Source organism: Papaver somniferum, chromosome 7 (genome assembly GCF_003573695.1).
Source record: "Papaver somniferum cultivar HN1 chromosome 7, ASM357369v1, whole genome shotgun sequence".
NCBI lineage: Eukaryota > Viridiplantae > Streptophyta > Magnoliopsida > Ranunculales > Papaveraceae > Papaver > Papaver somniferum.
Window position 1 is genome coordinate 153,844,935 of NC_039364.1, and position 22,202 is coordinate 153,867,136.

Sequence of the window (22,202 nt, forward strand, 5' to 3'; positions counted from 1 at the left end):
GGTATGAAAACTTGCAAATGGAACTGATATTACACCTTAACCTAAGAGTACATAAGAGACCTAAAACATTCATAATATTATAATTTGCTAGCATAAAATGAAAATGAAAATGAAAATGACAATTCAATTAAATATTAAAATATTTTTAAATCAACTTCTATAAAGTATAAGATATTTGTACCAACTTTGGTTAGTTGGTATATTCAATGAAATAAAATAAGCTCAAGTATTAGATGATATCCACATAGTAAAAGATAGGTAATGGATCAAGTATTAGTCATGGTATCTTTAGATGCAAAATGTAGATGGATTCCCATGCACTAAGCTCTCTTAAACCAAGATAATCTTTAAAAAACTCGACAATTTAGTCATTGCAATCACGTCTGTGCATATGAACCACATCTTCTAGCAAAAATTAAACTTATACCTTTCTGGAATACCGAAACTTCTTCATTTGCATCAATGATAAAATGCATGCAATGAAAATTTGTGCAGTCCTGACACATATAGATATAGTGACGCATCCCACAGAAAAAGAATTGTATTATTGTATTGCTCCATAAACAACTTTCTTCATTGCTTAAAAACAATCTCTTGAAATCATAAAATGAAAGATTATATGTGAGTTTCAATAAGCCAGTTCTGCGTTGCTTGTTTTGAGGCTTCTTAAATTTCAGTATTAGCAAGATGGTTGACCATGTATAAAGAATTTAAGACGATCTTCTAAGAGAATACCTATTTTTAGATGTCAGCTGCATATAACCATTATTTGACTATGCATGAAGAATTTAAGATAAACTTTGTAAACCATCAAAAAGGTTATAAATATGAAGGTAATTTTAAGTTTCACATGATACAAAAAAATTGAAGAATAATATACATACATAATCAAGAAACTTTAATCCGTTTGATACGAACATGTACACGACTCTAATCCAACAAAGAGTATGAACTCTCTAACAACAGTAGCAATACAGTTAAAAAATGCTATTTACCGACCCAAGTTAAGTGCATAACAATAGAACATCGTTTTCTTCGTCATTTATTTTCACTCCATGTACATCCTCTGATATTGCCCCGAAAAAGTCAAATTCTAATTGGATAATTTCCTGTCCGGAGAAAAATAAAAAATTTAGTGTAAAAAATAGAAATTAAATAGTATGGTATTAAAAAGAACCTAACATAAGAATAAAAATGAATAAATAGCAATCATATCTGATCAGTACCTTTTCACTGCAACTGAAAAAAATCGAGATAACAAAATACAATATTAATGAAAAGTAACAAAGGGAAATTAAACTACATAAATGACACAAATAATAGGCGCGAGGCACCATGAATCCATTGATGTTAAACAAAAAATTAAAGAGAAAAGCTAACAAAAATAATCGCAATCAAGCAAAACAACAGAAAAATCATACCTTGAGAATATAGTTGTGCAAATGATGAAAAACTAACAAAAATTAAATAGAAAATCTAACAAAAATTGTCTAGAAAAATTAAACTGCATAAACGACACAAATATTAGGCACGAGACACCATGAATCCATCGATGTCAAACAAAAAATAAAGAAAAAAGCTAACAAAAATTATCTCAATCAAGCAAAATAACAGAGAATCATACCTTGAGAATAGAGTTGTGCAAAGGATGAAAAGCTAACAAAAATTAAACAGAAAAGCTAACAAAAATTATCTCAATCGACGTAATAATAGAGAATCATACCTTGATAATAGAGTTGTGGGATGAATAGAGTTGTTAATTTAGAATAAAAGAAACGGTTTAACATTAAATGGGAGGAATAACTCCCAAATAAATGACATTAAAAATCTAAATTCATTGTCTTAAGTAAAATTAATACGTGAATTAATCTGGACCATTCTTTATATGCCTAAAATGTGGGTTGAAAATCTTAAATATGTAGCTCAATCTGGACCATTCTTTATATGCCAAAAATACAATTGAATAACTTAAATATGTATCTCAATTTGGGCCATCATTTATGTGTCCAAACTGTAGATCTCCGTCCAAAGGGAAAAACACCATTGTCTCTTATAATATAGATCTGTATATGCCTAAAATGTGGATTGAAAATCTTAAATATGTAGCTCAATCTGGACCATTCTTTATATGTCAGAAATGTAGTTGAATAAGTTAAATATGTATCTCAATCTGGGTCATCCTTTATGTGTCCAAACTGTAGATCTCCGTCCGAAGGGAAAAACACCATTGTCCCTTATAATATAGACTAGGATATGACCCGTGACGTAACGGCATGGGTTTCGGTTCGGAATGTTTGCTTTACTTGTTCGTTTAGTTATATTATTGTAGATCATACTCCTTAGGAGTTCAATGTGGAATAAGACATCTTTATTGTGACGATTTCGCAAGACTATGAATTTGTATCATGTATATTACTTTATGGCATTAGTTGTTAGTGCGATGGACCTGTTGGTCGATATATCAGCAATGAAACCTTTTTCCACCAATGTTTTTATGTTTATGAAGTTGTAGAATGTGATGGTCCTATTGCTATACCGCCAAATTATCACTTACCGTTTTCTACCCATTTCAATCATTCGATGATGTCTGTGAATGCAGTTCAATTACTTCGAATTACTGTAATTTTTTTAGTATTCCTACTTAAAATTAAATGAATATCCAACAATATTATTATTAGTTCGGTTAGAGCGCCAATTCGTATACGTTAACCCAGAAAACTCAACTACATATGTGTCTCCCAGTAAAGAAATCCCGCGGTTGCTAATATTTTCCCGTCATTCGATTTTAGGCTCCCTTTGTCATTGCTTGAATAATTCTATTAGTTTTTCCATTTGGGTTTATCAGTGTAACCTTCAAAGACAATTAGTGCAGTATGTTAGTTTCTATTGGTACTGAACGACTATTAAACCTAAAACGTGTTCCAATTATGGTAACGTTTTTAAATTCCTATCCCGTCGGCGGTCAACCTAGCTAGGAGAGAGGTAATGTATTTCTAGGATATTTTTTGGTCTTATTTTATGTTCTTGGTGTATGAAAATTTTCAATAAACTTGCATTAATTATAAATTTTACAAGTGATACGTGAAAATCTGATTGATACCATATGATTTCAACCAAAGATTGTGAAGTAACACATGAGAGGGTGCTCTGTGATCATTCTATTTTAAAATCCTACATGAAGGATGTGCCAATCAAATCCTCATACGGATATCAGTAGGCATAAGCTGATCAATCAATGGTTCTTCATGTTCTAATGCAGTTTGTTTCATCCAATATAATTCAAAACCAATCACATCCTCTTGGAGTTTTAGGAGCTAGGGTGGGAAAGTATGGATCTTAAAAACGGGTTTGATTCATATTTCGTGTTAGTAAAACTTTTGCTTATTGTTAGATTCCTAGACAATAATGCTCTATAAATCTAATGCGAGGCTTCTAACAATCCGCGTCATAACAATATGCAAAATGGTTGTTCTCGGATTCCCCAAAAAAGAAAGGAAAACCTTTAAACATTTAAGATATACCTGCACCCTATGAAGAGATGTAATTTCAAGGTTCATATAATATAAAGAAAAAGAATATTAATCAGGAATCCCCAATCCATTTGATACCAACATGTACATGACATAGTCCAAATAAGAAGCAGAAACTCTCCCGCAGAAGTTGCAATACAGTTAAAAATTCTAAGGGCAATAACAATGGAACCAGGGCTTTCTTCGTTAATTATTTTCACTCCATGAAAATCTTCTTGATTTTGGCCGAAGAAGTCAAATTTAAATTGGACAATGTAAAAAAATAAAAGATTAAATAATATGGGTATTAGGAAACCTAATATAAGAGTAAAAATGAATAAAGAACAATCATATTTGAATATGTTTGTACTGCAAACGAATAAAAAAAATCTAGATCACAAAATACAATATTAAATGAAAAACAAAAAGAAATCGAATTGCATATATGATCAAAAAAATCAGGCATGAGGCACCACCATTCTTTATATGCTAAAAATGTAGTTTTTGATTATGAAAGGGATTAAGTTAAAAGGGTATTTAATTTAGAAGAAAAAAAATGGATTCACATTAAATGGGAAAAGTAACTCCCAGATAAATGACATTAAGAGGGTGCAATCTAAATTCAAAAACTTATTAAATATGTGGCACAATCTAGATCACTCTTTGTATGCTAAAACTGTAGATCGAAAATCTTAAATCTGGAGCTCAATCCCGGCCCTTCTTTATGATAAAAATGTATATTGAAAAACTTAAATCTTGACCGTCCTTTATGTGTCTGAAATGTAGATAACCGTCCATATGGAAAAACACCATTGTCCCTTAAAATATAGACTAGGATATGGCCCGTTCCGCTTTGATTCATAATGTTTGCTTTACTTGTTCGATTAGTTATATTATTGTGAATCATACTCCTTAGGAGTTCAATGTGGAATAAGACATCATTATTTTGACGATTTCACAATACTATTAATTTGTATCATGTATATTACTTTATATCATTAGTTGTTAGTGTGATGGACCTGATGATCGACCTATCAACAATGAAATATTTTTCCACCATTGTTTTTATGTTTATGAAGTTGTAAAATGTGATGGTCCTATTTCTATATCGCCAAATTATCATTTACCGTTTTTCTACCCATTGCGATCATTCAATCATGCCTGTGAATGCAGTTCAATTACTTCGATTTACTGAAATTTTTTAGTATTCCTACTTATAATTAAAGTGAATCTCCAACAATATTATTATTAATTCGGTTAGAGTGCCAAATTGTATACGTTAACCCAGAAAACTCAACTACATCTGTGTCTCCCAGTAAAGAAATCTTGTGGTTGATCATCTTTTCCCGTCATTCGATTTTAGGCTCCCTTTGTCATTGCTTGAATAGTTATATCAATTTTTCCATTTGGTTTTATTAGTGTAACCTTCGAAGAAAATTAGGGAAGTATGTTAGATTCTATTGGTACTGAACGACTGTTAAACCTAAAACGTGTTCCAATTATGGTAGCCTTCTTAAATTCCTATCCATCGGCGGTCAACCTATGAGGGAGGTAATGTATTTCCATGATATTTTTTGGTCCTCTTTTATGTTCTTGGTGTATGACAGTTTTCAATAAACTTTCATTAACCATAAATTTTGCAAGCGATACGTGAAAATCTGATTGATACCATCAGATTTCAACCAAAGATTGTGAAGTAACACATGAGAGGGTGTTCTATGATCATTCTATTTTAAAATCCTACATGAAGGATGTGCCTATCAAATCCTCATATGGGTATCAGTAGGCATAAGCTGGTCAATCAATGCTTCTTGATATTCTAATGCATTTTTCTTTCATCGAATATAATTCAAAACCAATCACATCCTCTTGGAGTCTTAGGATCTAGGGGTGAGAAAGTATGGATCTTAAAAACGGCTTCCCTTCAGATTTCGTGTTAGAAAAACTTTTGCTTATTGTCAGTTTTCTAGACAATAATGATATATAAATCTAATGCGATGGCTTCTAATGATCCACACCATAAACAATATACCAAAAACCAAAATAGTTATTTTTAGGAAATGTATTTTTGTCTGACATTTCCCTAAAAAAGAAAGAAAAAAAAAATAAAATCTCTAAGATATGCCTGCACCGTATGAAGAGATGTAATTTCAAGGTTCATATAATATAAAGAAAAAGAATATTAATCAGGAATCCCCAATCCATTTGATACCAACATGTACATGACATAGTCCAAATAAGAAGCAGAAACTCTCCCGCAGAAGTTGCAATACAGTTAAAAATTCTAAGGGCAATAACAATGGAACCAGGGCTTTCTTCGTTAATTATTTTCACTCCATGAAAATCTTCTTGATTTTGGCCGAAGAAGTCAAATTTAAATTGGACAATGTAAAAAAATAAAAGATTAAATAATATGGGTATTAGGAAACCTAATATAAGAGTAAAAATGAATAAAGAACAATCATATTTGAATATGTTTGTACTGCAAACGAATAAAAAAAATCTAGATCACAAAATACAATATTAATGAATAAAAACAAAAAGAAATCGAATTGCATATATGATCAAAAAAATCAGGCATGAGGCACCACCATTCTTTATATGCTAAAAATGTAGTTTTTGATTATGAAAGGGATTAAGTTAAAAGGGTATTTAATTTAGAAGAAAAAAAATGGATTCACATTAAATGGGAAAAGTAACTCCCAGATAAATGACATTAAGAGGGTGCAATCTAAATTCAAAAACTTATTAAATATGTGGCACAATCTAGATCACTCTTTGTATGCTAAAACTGTAGATCGAAAATCTTAAATCTGGAGCTCAATCCCGGCCCTTCTTTATATGATAAAAATGTATATTGAAAAACTTAAATCTTGACCGTCCTTTATGTGTCTGAAATGTAGATAACCGTCCATATGGAAAAACACCATTGTCCCTTAAAATATAGACTAGGATATGGCCCGTTCCGCTTTGATTCATAATGTTTGCTTTACTTGTTCGATTAGTTATATTATTGTGAATCATACTCCTTAGGAGTTCAATGTGGAATAAGACATCATTATTTTGACGATTTCACAATACTATTAATTTGTATCATGTATATTACTTTATATCATTAGTTGTTAGTGTGATGGACCTGATGATCGACCTATCAACAATGAAATATTTTTCCACCATTGTTTTTATGTTTATGAAGTTGTAAAATGTGATGGTCCTATTTCTATATCGCCAAATTATCATTTACCGTTTTTCTACCCATTGCGATCATTCAATGATGCCTGTGAATGCAGTTCAATTACTTCGATTTACAGAAATTTTTTAGTATTTCTACTTATAATTAAAGTGAATCTCCAACAATATTATTATTAATTCGGTTAGAGTGCCAATTTGTATACGTTAACCCAGAAAACTCAACTACATCTGTGTCTCCCAGTAAAGAAATCTTGTGGTTGCTCATCTTTTCCCGTCATTCGATTTTAGGCTCCCTTTGTGATTGCTTGAATAGTTATATCAATTTTTCCATTTGGTTTTATTAGTGTAACCTTCGAAGAAAATTAGGGAAGTATGTTAGATTCTATTGGTACTGAACTGTTGTTAAACCTAAAACGTGTTCCAATTATGGTAGCCTTCTTAAATTCCTATCCATCGGCGGTCAACCTATGAGGGAGGTAATGTATTTCCATGGTATTTTTTGGTCCTCTTTTATGTTCTTGGTGTATGACAGTTTTCAATAAACTTTCATTAACCATAAATTTTGCAAGCGATACGTGAAAATCTGATTGATACCATCAGATTTCAACCAAAGATTGTGAAGTAACACATGAGAGGGTGTTCTATGATCATTCTATTTTAAAATCCTACATGAAGGATGTGCCCATCAAATCCTCATATGGGTATCAGTAGGCATAAGCTGGTCAATCAATGGTTCTTGATATTCTAATGCATTTTTTTTCATCGAATATAATTCAAAACCAATCACATCCTCTTGGAGTCTTAGGATCTAGGGGTGGGAAAGTATGGATCTTAAAAACGGCTTCCCTTCAGATTTCGTGTTAGAAAAACTTTTGCTTATTGTCAGTTTCCTAGACAATAATGATATATAAATCTAATGCAATGGCTTCTAATGATCCACACCATAAACAATATACCAAAAACCAAAATAGTTATTTTTAGGAAATGTATTTTTGTCTGACATTTCCCTAAAAAAGAAAGCAAAAAAATAAAATCTCTAAGATATGCATGCACCGTATGAAGAGATGTAATTTCAAGGTTCATATAATATAAAGAAAAAGAATATTAATCAGGAATCCTTAATCCATTTGATACCAACATGTACATGACATAGTCCAAATAAGAGGCAGAAACTCTCCCGCAGAAGTTGCAATACAGTGAAAAATTCTAAGGGCAATAACAATGGAACCATGGCTTTCTTCGTTAATTATTTTCACTCCATGAAAATATTTTTGATTTTGTCCGAAGAAGTCAAATTTAAATTGGACAATGTAAAAAAATAAAAGATTAAATGATATGGGTATTAGGAAACCTAATATAAGAGTAAAAATGAATAAAGAACAATCATATTTGAATATCTTTGTACTGCAAACGAAGAAACAAAATCTAGATCAAAAAATACAATATTCATGAATAAAAACAAAAAGAAATCGAATTGCATATACGATCAAAAAAATCAGGCATGAGGCACCATCATTCTTTATATGCTAAAAATGTAGATTTTGATTATGAAAGGGATTAAGTTAAAAGAGTATTTAATTTAGAAAAAAAAATGGATTCACATTAAATGGGAAAAGTAACTCCCAGATAAATGACATTAAGAGGGTGTAATCTAAATTCAAAAACTTATTAAATATGTGGCACAATCTAGATCACTTTTTGTATGCTAAAACTGTAGATCGAAAATCTTAAATCTGAAGCTCAATCCCGACCCTTCTTTATATGATAAAAATGTATATTGAAAAACTTAAATCTTGACCGTCCTTTATGTGTCTCAAATGTAGATAACCGTCCATATGGAAAAACACCATTGTCCCTTATAATATATACTAGGATATGGCCCGTGCCGCTTTGATTCGGAATGTTTGCTTTACTTGTTCGATTAGTTATATTATCGTGAATCATACTCCTTAGGAGTTCAATGTGGAATAATACATCATTATTTTGACGATTTCATAATACTATGAATTTGTATCATGTATATTACTTTATATCATTAGTTGTTAGTGTGATGGACCTGATGATCGATCTATCAACAATGAAATATTTTTCCACCATTGTTTTTATGTTTATGAAGTTGTAAAATGTGATGGTCCTATTTCTATATCGCCAAATTATCATTTACCGTTTTTCTACCCATTGCGATCATTCAATGATGCATGTGAATGCAGTTCAATTACTTCGATTTACTGAATTTTTTTAGTATTCCTACTTATAATTAAAGTGAATCTCCAACAATATTATTATTAATTCGGTTAGAGTGCCAATTTGTATACGTTAACCCAGAAAACTCAACTACATCTGTGTCTCCCAGTAAAGAAATCTTGTGGTTGCTCATCTTTTCCTGTCATTCGATTTTAGGCTCCCTTTGTCATTGCTTGAATAGTTTTATCAATTTTTCCATTTGGTTTTATTAGTGTAACCTTCGAAGAAAATTTGGGAAGTATGTTAGATTCTATTGGTACTGAACTGTTGTTAAACCTAAAACGTGTTCCAATTATGGAAGCCTTCTTAAATTCCTATCCATCGGCGGTCAACCTATGAGGGAGGTAATGTATTTCCATGGTATTTTTTGGTCCTCTTTTATGTTCTTGGTTTATGACAGTTTTCAATAAACTTTCATTAACCATAAATTTTGCAAGCGATACGTGAAAATCTGATTGATACCATCAGATTTCAACCAAATATTGTGAAGTAACACATGAGAGGGTGTTCTATGATCATTCTATTTAAAAATCCTACATGAAGGATGTGCCCATCAAATCCTCATATGGGTATCAGTAGGCATAAGCTGGTCAATCAATGGTTCTTGATATTCTAATGCATTTTTTTTCCATCGAATATAATTCAAAACCAATCACATCCTCTTGGAGTCTTAAGATCTAGGGGTGGGAAAGTATGGATCTTAAAAACGGTTTCCCTTCAGATTTCGTGTTAGAAAAACTTTTTCTTATTGTCAGTTTCCTAGACAATAATGATATATAAATCTAATGCGATGGCTTCTAATGATCCACACCATAAACAATATACCAAAAACCAAAATAGTTATTTTTAGGAAATGTATTTTTGTCTGACATTTCCCTAAAAAAGAAAGCAAAAAAATAAAATCTCTAAGATATGCCTGCACCGTATGAAGAGATGTAATTTCAAGGTTCATATAATATAAAGAAAAAGAATATTAATCAGGAATCCTTAATCCATTTGATACCAACATGTACATGACATAGTCCAAATAAGAGGCAGAAACTCTCCCGCAGAAGTTGCAATACAGTTAAAAAATCTAAGAGCAATAACAATGGAACCAGGGCTTTCTTCGTTAATTATTTTCACTCCATGAAAATCTTCTTGATTTTGTCCGAAGAAGTCAAATTTAAATTGGACAATGTAAAACCATAAAAGATTAAATGATATGGGTATTAGGAAACCTAATATAAGAGTAAAAATGAATAAAGAACAATCATATTTGAATATCTTTGTACTGCAAACGAAGAAACAAAATCTAGATCACAAAATACAATATTAATGAATAAAAAAAAAAGAAATCGAATTGCATATACGATCAAAAAATCAGGCATGAGGCACCACCATTCTTTATATGCTAAAAATGTAGATTTTGATTATGAAAGGGATTAAGTTAAAAGGGTATTTAATTTAGAAGAAAAAAAACGGATTCACATTAAATGGGAAAAGTAACTCCCAGATAAATGACATTAAGAGGGTGCAATCTAAATTCAAAAACTTATTAAATATGTGGCACAATCTAGATCACTCTTTGTATCCTAAAATTGTAGATCGAAAATCTTAAATCTGGAGCTCAATCCCGGCCCTTCTTTATATAATAAAAATGTATATTGAAAAACTTAAATCTTGACCGTCCTTTATGTGTCTCAAATGTAGATAACCGTCCATATGGAAAAACACCATTGTCCCTTATAATATAGACTAGGATATGACCCGTGCCGCTTTGATTCAGAATGTTTGCTTCACTTGTTCGATTAGTTATATTATTGTGAATCATACTCCTTAGGAGTTCAATGTGGAATAAGACATCATTATTGTGACGATTTCACAATACTATGAATTTGTATCATGCATATTACTTTATATCATTAGTTGTTAGTGTGATGGACCTGATGATCGATCTATCAACATTGAAATTGGCAATGAAACGTTTTTCCACCATTGTTTTTATGTTTATGAAGTTGTAAAATGTGATGGTCCTATTTCTATACCGCCAAATTATCATTTACCGTTTTTCTACCCATTGCGATCATTCAATGATGCCTGTAAATGCAGTTCAATTACTTCGATTTACTGAAATTTTTTAGTATTCCTACTTATAATTAAGTGAATGTTCAACAATATTATTATTAATTCGGTTAGAGTGCCAATTTATATACGTTAACCCAGAAAACTCAACTACATCTGTATCTCCCAGTAAAGAAATCTTGTGGTTGCTCATCTTTTCCCGTCATTCGATTTTAGGATCCCTTTGTCATTGCTTGAATAGTTCTATCAATTTTTCCATTTGGTTTTATTAGTGTAACCTTCGAAGGAAATTAGGGAAGTGTGTTAGATTCTATTGGTACTGAACGGTTGTTATACCTAAAACGTGTTCCAATTATGGTAGCCTTCTTAACTTCCTATCCATCGGCGGTCAATCTATGAGGGAGGTAATGTATTTCCATGGTATTTTTTGGTACTCTTTTATGTTCTTGGTGTATGACAGTTTTCAATAAACTTTCATTAACCATAAATTTGGCAAGCTATACGTGAAAATCTGATTGATACCATCATATTTCAGCCAAAGATTGTGAAGTAACACATGAGAGGGTGTTCTATGATCATTCTATTTTAAAAATCCTACATGAAGGATGTGACCATCAAATCCTCATACGGGTATCAGTAGGCATAAGCTGGTCAATCAATGGTTCTTATATTCTAATGCATTTTTTTTCATCGAATATAATTCAAAACCAATCACATCCTCTTGGAGTCTTAGGATCTAGGGGTGGGCAAGTATGGATCTTAAAAACGGCTTCCCTTCAGATTACGTGTTAGCAAAACTTTTGCTTATTGTCAGATTCCTAGACAATAATGATATATAAATCTAATGTGAAGGCTTCTAATGATCCACACCATAAACAATATACCAAAAACCAAAATAGTTATTTTTAGGAGATGTATTTTTGTCTGACATTTCCCTAAAAAAGAAAGCAAAAAAAATAAAATCTCTAAGATATGCCTGCACCGTATGAAGAGATGTAATTTCAAGGTTCATATAATATAAAGAAAAAGAATATTAATCAGGAATCCTCAATCCATTTGATACCAACATGTACATGACATAGTCCAAATAAGAGGCTGAAACTCTCCAGCAGAAGTAGCAATACAGTTAAAAAATTATTTAAAAATTCTAAGGGCAATAACAATGGAACCGGGGCTTTCTTCTTTAATTATTTTCACTCCATGAAAATCTTCTTGATTTTGGCCGATGAAGTCAAAGTTAAATCGGACAACATAAAAAAATAAAAGATTAAATGATATGGGTATTAGAAAACCTAACGTAAGAGTAAAAATGAATAGAGAACAATCATATTTGAATATCTTTTAACTTCAAACGAAGAAACAAAATCCTTATCACAAAATACGACATTAATGAATAAAAATAAAAAGAAATCAAATTGCATATATGACCAAAAAGTTTAGGCATGAGGCACCACCATTCTTTTATATGCTAAAAATGTAGATTTTGATTATGAAAGGGATTAAGTTAAAAGGGAATTTAATTTTGAATAAAAGAAATGGTTTCACATTAAATGGGAAAAATAACTCCCAAATAAATGACATTAAGAGGGTGGAGAGGAAATTCAAAAATTTATCTATATTATAAGGGGGCTCACTATTTGGATGCTAAAAATGGAAATTGAAAATCTTAAATCTGGGGCTCAATCTCAACCCTTCTTTATATGATAAAAATGTAGATTAAAAAACTTAAATCTAGACCGTCCTTTATGTGTCCCAAATGTAGATAACCATCCATATGGAAAAACACCATTGTTCCTTATAATATAGATAAACACCCTAAAAAAGAAAAACAGTATATACAACACCATTATCTTGGTACATACATAAATTTATGCATGCATAAAACCCTTAAGAAAATTGATTGACTGCAAATGTCATTTATAGGAACGAAATATTTTGATTATGATGAGCACAAAAATGAATAGAGAGACAATCTTAAGTACAAACTGAACAATCCATTCATTTATAACCATAACTGCAAGAAAATTACCAGATGTGTGCATGAAAATTCAGCTGTATCACATTGGTTCTATACTTCTACTCCTTTGTTCCTTCAAAACCCACTTTATGTTGGCCTGGAACAACATTTTCAAAAAAGATCTATCTACAATTTAATATTTTGATTAAATTACATCAACAAAATCCAAACCAAATTAAACCGAAAAAGGCCATAAAAATGAACTTGTTATTACCACGTCCATGTACTGCGCATTATTTGATATTTTCGTTTGATAAATCATAAGTACCACAGGAATAAAGTTAACAAAGATCATCATACAAAAAGAGAATCATTACCTTACTTATGCCTTCAGATTCAATCTTATTGTTCCAGGCTTGACTATGAGGTTCATTCAAAGAACAAATTATAAATATAGATCAACCGTAAAAGGAATAAAAAAAAAAGATTAATGGTTGCTCAATATCGTATTTCTGTTTTGGCAAACAAACTCCTGTGCACGAAAGACAAAAGTTCATCACATCAATAGTAGAAACAAAGATTGCATCATAGCAAAAAAAATAAATAAAAATAAATTTAAAGATATACCATGAAAAAGAAGCTCATTACTTTATCTATGCACCTGTACAAAATAAAACCTACAGATTCAATTTTATTGTTCAAGCTTGACAATGAGGAGCAACAACTGCAAAACGAAACAAAATAAAATATAGATCAACGAAACTTTGAATTATGATTCACAGAAGTTCATTACCTCAAAAGTACACCAAATTATTCCATCTAATCGGTCAATCATTCATTGATTGAGAATATAACACCACCATTTACAAAAAGCCCAAAATTTCCAAAATAAGAATTCAACAAAATCAAAGAACAATAAAACAGTATAAGAAGAAAAAACCACAGCATGAACGATGAAAGCTTGTCTTTGTCCGCTTTATATAGAATTCGACCAAGCAGAAATTCCATAAACTTAGTACGATATTTTGGAAATAATATCATTTTATATCTTTAAATTTATACTAAGGATATTCTTTGATTCTTTAAATTTATATCCTTAAATTTAGATATTTTTGGATATCTCCATATTTACTTGTTAACTTACAAAAAAAAGATAACATTTTTACTTGTTGCAATAGTTTCACTCTAAAAAAATATAACGACCATCATTACGAATAAAATTCTTTTATTTTGTTTTTATGGAATGAAAAATATTAAGAAGTTTATTTTATGGAATGAATAATATTAAGAAAAAAGAAATTGATGCTCATTATTTTCTTTTTTGTTCTTCTCCAGAGTTAATTAATAGTACTTTGTTGTAAACATACACAATTTTCTACTAACCATTTCCTATTTCGACTATTGTGCAGGATTATTGTTTATTTATTTTTTTGTGGAAGAAGCACCTCCCGAACCACTGGTACGTATCGAAAACTTTATGCATTTTATTTAAATTTTTGATCACCCCTAATCGCTTTTTGATGCTTTATTAATTATATTCAAACTTTATGCATTTTATTTAAATTTTTGATCACCCCTAATCGCTTTTTGATGTTTTATTAATTATATTCAAAATGCAATTATAAAATTTTAATTATAATTATCGATTGTAATGGACATAAGTTTAATTATTAATTTGGAATTGTAATTAAGATAACTTTATAGTTATGAGAAGTGTAACCGGAAATTGGATTTTTTTTAATACTTTTATGATTGATTTAATTTTTTTGATTAACTTGTGATGAATGGTTTAATATCCTTTATTAATTGTGATTTTATCTAGTTTATTTATTTACATCCGTCACTTTTAATTTTAATATTTAATTAGCATAGTTAGAATATTTTTCATTTTTGTAATTTTAGGAGATTTTATTAGTTTTATCTTTGATCATATCATAGTGATACATGCCAGTGTTGACAAGTTTCAAGATAATGGCATACCACGAAAGAAAAAGATTGGAAAGAGGAAAGTAGTATCAAAACTTGCAAAACATCAGCCTGCTCGTTCTCATGAAAACATATTAAAGGCAAAATTAAGATGATAAATAGCAAATGCAATGACACGAGTATTGGGTGTAGCCAGGGAGATACAGAACGGGAAACTAATTTGGAAATTTTCTAATCTGAAAGTGAATATAGAACAACAAATTGCACAGATACAAGGTATTATCACCTGTTAAGAGCTCAATCCTGTCTTTTCTGAGCCTTTGGCGGTCTAAGATGATTCCAGTCTAGTTTCTCACGTTTTTGCTTCTTATGAGAACCTCTACTGTTGTTCTCATATTGTTGGCCACGTCCACCACGAAGATCTTTTGGAGGTTTATTTGGTTGCTGAATCTCAGTGACGCATTCATCGTCGTCTTCATAGTAACCATCGAGTTTAGCTACACTTGCCCTATCAGATTCCGCTCGCAAGGATCCATTTTCTCTACATAACATAGTAAGCTATCAGTAATTTTCTCGGACAGTTTCCACAGAGTACCACAACAAAAACCAGCCTCTTAAAGGGGGAAATACAAATATCAAATGACCATCTCCACTGACTTTCCACATGTCACATAAGTAATTTTATAAAGCAATTTTAAGGTTGAATCAAAGGTCACTCACCTATCAGGTGCTTTTCCATCAGAACTAGGAGAAGGCATTTGTGATTGACCGGGATTTGCTGCTTCTTCATTCAATTTCTACCAAAATAGGGCTTTGAGATGAGGAGGGTGAAAGCCAAAAAAGGAGGACAGTTTTTGAACAAAAAAAACAGTAAATTCAAGATACTTTATATCTTAATACTCACATCGATTACAGGATTAAAACTTTGAAATGACATCCTTCCTTTCACCGAACCTGGATGGGGATTCCCTTCTATTATGACAACACTGCAGGAAATAAACAGATATATGTTAGAAGCTTGCTTCATCACTCGTGAGTCGTGAACTTACAATTGATATGGTTGATACTGATAGACAGCCGAAACCTATTTACACCATAACAATAGACTTGTCACGTTCGCACAACCTCATGTACAATAAATTAACGTGCAGAAAAAGGCACTACAAATAATTGAAATCCGATAATAGCATAGTCTTAAAACAGTTTTGAGGAGCGTGGTAACTGGCACCTGAATTAAAACAGCTGAATGAAGCAACATAGAATAATAGACTGATTTTGATGGTTGAGGCCAACCAAAGCTAACTATCTTAGCAGTAGCTGCAACTTACAAGAACTACAAATTCCTACTATATATTATGTCGCCTCTTATCCTGGTTCTTACATGAAAATTGATCCCTATCTTCAACACGCTATCCGTTTCCTCCATATGTATCACAGCTAAACCATATGAATGTCATCACGACAAAAGTTAGACATACTTGTTCATACGAGTCCTTAACTCTCGATAATCCAACTTGGTTTTCACGAATTATTGACAATCAAGCGATAACACCAACATAAACATTACTGAACATATCTTCAAGGGTGTATCATTGTTTTACCCCTCACTTTTCCTTTTTTTTGTAAAAATACCCATGAATGTTAGAAAGTAAGTTTTAGTGAACCTTAACTAGTAGTTTCTTGTTGCAATGTAACACTATGTGGGAACCAAAACCTAGACCTTAAAACTTAAATAATAACCCTTTGGAATTACTTTGAAATTAGGGGTGTTTTTTCAGTTCTCTCTATCTTAAATTAGGGCAGTGGAAAAATTGGGGTTTGAGTAAAGTTAAGTGGCTCATGTCAATACTATTAAAAATCATAGATTTATATTTCAAATTCTTCAATTAGAGTAACAGAAGGTGGATACAACCAATAAACAAGATTTTATGCCAAGCAACATTGACTAAAGATGTAAAACCAGAAATATACAAAAAGGAAACCTATTCAAAAACAAATATACCATTTTTTCTTTTGGGTATTATTGGGTGAAGAAACGTTTGTAACTTCTTTAATCTCTACTACAAGTTCTTCTCCTTGTTTAGCTTTTTCTACTTTTGGGGCTCCCCTTTGCATGAACTGAAGTAACAAATTAAACCCAATTTGAGTAAAACATAATACAAAAGACATATCAAATCTTGATAATTAGGGAGCGACGAATACCTTTAGGTTCTTCAAAGTACTGGAAAGCTCACGCTTCGCCATTATTATAACTGAAGGAGGCGGAGGAGCTGTTACCTCTCTCTTTCGGAAAACAAGAAAACACAAGGGTTTACAGATTTAACACACGGGAACGAATCATGAAGAGACCCAAATACACGCAATGCCACTAATACCCTTCGCCTATGAAAGCCACCCAAGATGTGCCTTAAGACTTTTTTGATCTAGGGCCGGCCAAAGTTCAAGTGGGAGACGGGAGCAAGGCTGTACAACGGTTCGGTCGGTCCGGTTTTTGGCAAACCATCGACGGACCTGTACTGCCTACAGTTCGTGATTTTCAAACGGTCACCAAACTGTTGTATGTTCGGTTCGGTTTGGAACCGTTATGATTGCATATGGATTCTTTTACGAATTTTCAATATAAGTCAACATCAACCATAAAATTAGAAATTAATAAAAGGAATCCAATTTTGTAAAAGCCCTACAATTCTGGAACACTCTTGGTTAATACATCAAACAGTTAAGAAAAGAGAAAGAGCAAATCACACCAATCCATCAACTGTTGGATCAATTAACGTAAACCCTAAAACCTCACATTAAATTAATCAATCACCATCTCTATATCTTCTTAAAACTCTTAAATAGTTATGTTGGTGGTGGTAACTAATAAAGGATTATTGGAGGTGGTAAACACATGTGGTGATGATATTTTGTGGTGATGGTAATAGAGGGGGCAGATGAAGATGGGAAGTGATGCTGCTGCAACTCTGTAAGCGAGAAGAAGAACTAAAGAAATGAGAGTGAAAGTATTTTAGGGTTGTGAAATAGGAGTAGGTTATGTATAAACTATATATATGAAAGGTTAAGATAAAGAAGATCAATGACTCATATTGCACCGGTTCATACAGTTCACTTCGCTCAGTTTGGATGATTAAACTGTTGACCGAGTCGAAGATGTAAGGGAATTCAAAATTTGGCCGACCGTTGGATGAACAGTTTAGTTCCGTTTTGACTCGCTTTTGGCGGTTCAGCTCGGTTTATGTGCAACCCTAACTGGGAGTGGGAGTGTTATAAATACCCCTGCTTTTCATCAAACTTTACTAATAGCGGAAACCATCGTAAACCCCTTATTATATGAGTCATACATTAGGAAAACCACAAAATTGATTCAGTCTGTTAGGATTCTAGACCTTTTAACACTGGAAAAAGCTTAGAATGAGGAAAAGAACCGGATAAACCCTTTGAGTTGGGGGTTAGCCACCAGTTTTAAGAAGAAAATAAAAGTAAACTTGAATTGTTATTTGATTGATTGTCCAAAACAACTTATGGCCAAGCTATTTATACCTTCAAAGCCTTGGTAAACAAGAAAATGATTAGAGTTTAATAACTATTTAAACTGAGAAACTAAGCAAACTAAATATGATAGTTCTAAATAGGAAAATACGTGTAATGTGGTGTTGGTGTCACAATGTTCCACCCTACTTGAAAAATGGCTTGTCCTCAAGCCTCAAATTCTGGAAAAAAAAAACGAATAAGTAACTCATCTGCTAGTTCCCAAGAAGCGTCTTTATATTTTCCGAGATCAAACACAAAACTCAGATCATTAGTAATTGTATTTGAATCCGTCCTGCGAGCAGCAGCCACAATCATAGATAATTTTTCTTAAAATTTCTGAGCTACACCATGTGCATTCAAATGATTCATTCCTCTGCTGGTCCACGAAATAGGGTAGGCCATTCACTTCAGTATCTACAATTTTGTTTTGAAATAAAATTCTCCAACTAAGTCTTCTAACTTCGACGTAACGTCTAGCATCGATGATGTTATCCAGTATTCCAACAGTAATTTTCGAAATTATACGAGTTTCAGTGCTTCGACCCATCCGTTGGTCCCAAACAAATATCATTCTCTCCTCAAGTAGCAACCTGTCTGTGTACTGGGAAAGACCAATTAGTTTTTCCGTTGAGATTTCTTTGCCTCTCTCATAGTAATTATTACCGAAGTTATCCAGAAAAATGAAATCGGGTAGAACTGCTTGAGCTGTTCTATTTCTTTCGAATTTCGAAAATAGAAAACTAGTACTAAACTGTGACTTTAGGCCTGTCAATATTTGTCCGATATCCGGTATCCGTTTCCGAGTATTCGAGATCCTATAGGATTTTATCCGTTTTATCGGATATCGGATATCGGATCGGATATTTTATCGGATATTTCTTCCTTAACATATCGGAAACGGATTAGACCCCATCCGAAATGTTAATATTCGATATCCGATAGTATAGGAACTTATTTGTAATTTATCTTAATTTCGAGTCTAGTATCGGATATTATCGGATAAATATCCCATAAGTGTCAATTATGAAAATGTTTTACAAGGGTTTTTAAGCTTTTTTGTTATAACCGGATACTATCGGATATTTATCGGATATCCGACAGCTTAGCCTATCGGAATCGATATCTGATTTTGATATCCTATAGGATATTATCGGATATCGAATATCCGGTAGTGCTTAACATGTCGGATATCGGATTTCTAAATATCCGACGGATATTCTTCCATTGACAGGCCTATGTGACTTCCCCTGACAGTTCTCCGAACCAAATTCATCGACCTTGAAATTTAAAAATCTAGCATATTTCTGAAGCTGGTATTCTGAGAATCTTGCAAATGTTATATCTGGACCTTCTTCATTCTACAAGAGACTCTTGGCACAAAAATTTATACGATCCCACTTATGATCATCCATAATATAAAATGACGTATCAGTGGACGACATGCATATTTTCCCGTTCGCCCAACTACTTGTCCTCAGTGTAGTATAGCTTCCATAGTAGAAACTCGAAAACTCATTCAGATCGATCCAACGACCATTAACGAGTAAAATCTTTCGAAAACGCTTGATATCATCTGTCCACCATGCAGTGACAGTCTTAAGGAATTCTGGGAAGCATAAAGGTCCAGTCCATACTCTATAAAGGAAGGGTGCACTTTCATATTTGATGAAAGCATCATCCGCCATTCCATGTAGTAATACACCTTTAGGAGTTTTGCATTCATCTCTTTTAATTTGCCCAGTAAAATCATTTATGATTCCTCCCTCCACGTCGAGGATTTTAAGAGCATTAATTTTTGCCTCAACACTTGAAGTTGGTTTCTCTAAAGATATTGGTCATTCCACGAATAAAGTCCATTGCATGCCGACTGCGGCCAACTTCTCTAATCTGGAATTCTTTTTAACATTGTGCTTCAGATGTTTTCCACCAGGCAACAAGAGGTAAACAATAATCAAGTCCCAAATAGTACCAAAGTGTTTAAGCAATGCTCTTTTTACGGTCTTCTGTTCAGGCCCTGGATGACCTGATGGCATTATTCGCAAGCTTATGGTAGGAAGTTCCCCGCTGCAAAACAAAACATTACGTTTCAACCTTGCAAAAGTTATAGGTAGGTCAATGGCTAGGCTACCTGCATTTATGTCTTTATATTTGAATCGAGCATTCGGCAGAAACGAGACATAGAGAACCTTAATAGGAGCTGAGTTCATTGTCGACAACAAATCCATGAAAATATCTTCACTAATAGCCTTAACTTCAGATTCATCTTGAATTTTCACTGTTGTAAGTTGCTGAAAGAAAGGAGTCCAGGAGAGACAATAAGCCGCAGTGGAATCGTCCTTGCTTTGAGTGTAATGAAAACATCAACTGGAGCACCTAAGATTGAGGCGACAGCTATTGGAAGATTTGCATTACTTTGAACCAACAGGTTAATCAGCGCAGTCACAACACGCCTTTGTTCTTCCTTTTGGTATAAGACATTCCCCAAGATTGCTGCCACCGGAAATGGAGTAAACCTGGTAGTTGTATCCTTTCTTCTTTTTCTTCTCCTTACGAATTTACACGGCACAAGCCAATGAGGCTTTCTTGGAATCTCATACTTTTGGCTGGGAACACAATGCAGAGTACTTTCTTCACGTATATAGTGAATTTCAGACAGCTTAGATAAAACTTCATAAAAAGTCATCCAGTTTGAAGAGTTCAAACTAGAACTTAATGTTAAATCAGTATTTGAGTGCGAGAATCCAGCTAAGGAAAGCTTGTTATGAGAACCAACAAATACTGAACCAAAAGTGACGTGAAGAGAATCTTCCCAGAACGAAAGTGATGTGAATATGTTATGCACAGAACGAAGTGTTGTGAAGATTATATGCACACGAATTCCAGGATGAATTATATTCTTCCTACAACCAAACGGAACAAATTTCTCGCAGCTGTAGTTCAACAAAATCAACATGATGTTATAACCGTGTGATCCATTGACACTGATTCCAGGATCAAAGAGAGTAAAGTAACTCACGTCCCATGAAAGAAACCTTTTGAACAAAGATAACTTCTTGGGAATTTTAATCAAGTGCCACACTTTCAATTTCCAGTTTAAAAAACTGCCACCGTTTTTTTCAGAATTAATAAAACGCCACAACTGTTATATGTTCCGTTAAGGCCCACATGATTGGTCATTTATAGTTGACCTGGTCAATTTTTCATGATGCAATTACCTAATTATCCTTCCATTTGGTTATTATCTAATTCTCATTGAAGAGAAAATCAATTCTCTTCCTCTCTTGTTATCTTCTTCTTCACCTGCTCTTCATCTCTTTTCTTTTCTGATTTCAATACCAGAGAGTTGAACTTTAATTTGCGCAAGAACTTTATAATTTAGTGAATTCAAGAGAGTGTTTATGAGATTGTAGAGCTGTTCTTTGTCAGAATTCATGTTAATTGAGGAACTGTAAATTAAGGTTAGGGTCTCTCTGAGAATCGAGGATGAAGATGATAATTCTGAGGCTTAGATCGAGAGAAGAGGAAGACAATCCAGTAATGATTGGTGGGAGTGAAGTTGATTTGAGAAAACAAACAAGTTAACCTCAAATTAAAGGTAAATCAAATATTCAATTTAGGGCTTATGTTCTATTTTGGGTTAATATAAAGTTGGTACTGTTATTAATCCGCAAATGATGAGTTTTCTGATGTGAGAACCATGAAAAGAAAATTAACATATTATAATGAGGATTAGAGAATTAGGGTTCATGAAATTGGAATAGGGAAAGAAGATAAAC

At 32.6% G+C, this 22,202-nt stretch overlaps 1 protein-coding gene across 4 annotated transcripts; it reads right to left on the minus strand.

Moving 5' to 3' along the window:
* Window positions 1–13,086: 13,086 nt before the first annotated feature.
* On the minus strand, window positions 13,087–17,896 carry LOC113298806. 4 transcript variants are annotated; one of them, XR_003334394.1, is made up of 8 exons: window positions 17,095–17,896; window positions 16,895–17,010; window positions 15,797–15,878; window positions 15,613–15,689; window positions 15,179–15,433; window positions 13,594–13,690; window positions 13,344–13,498; window positions 13,105–13,123 (listed from the first exon to the last, which is right to left on the minus strand). XR_003334394.1 is itself a non-coding variant. In XM_026547638.1 (6 exons), the coding sequence occupies exons 1-5, from the start codon at window positions 17,134–17,136 to the stop codon at window positions 15,190–15,192; spliced, it is 561 nt and encodes a 186-aa protein (XP_026403423.1). In that variant the 5' UTR covers window positions 17,137–17,896; the 3' UTR covers window positions 13,330–13,690; window positions 15,179–15,189. The 4 variants fall into 4 exon arrangements, 2 of the variants coding, with proteins under 2 accessions (XP_026403423.1, XP_026403422.1); XR_003334393.1 differs by having other exon boundaries at window positions 13,087–13,123; window positions 13,344–13,690; XM_026547638.1 differs by lacking the exon at window positions 13,105–13,123 and having other exon boundaries at window positions 13,330–13,690.
* Between the last annotated feature and the right edge of the window lie 4,306 nt (window positions 17,897–22,202).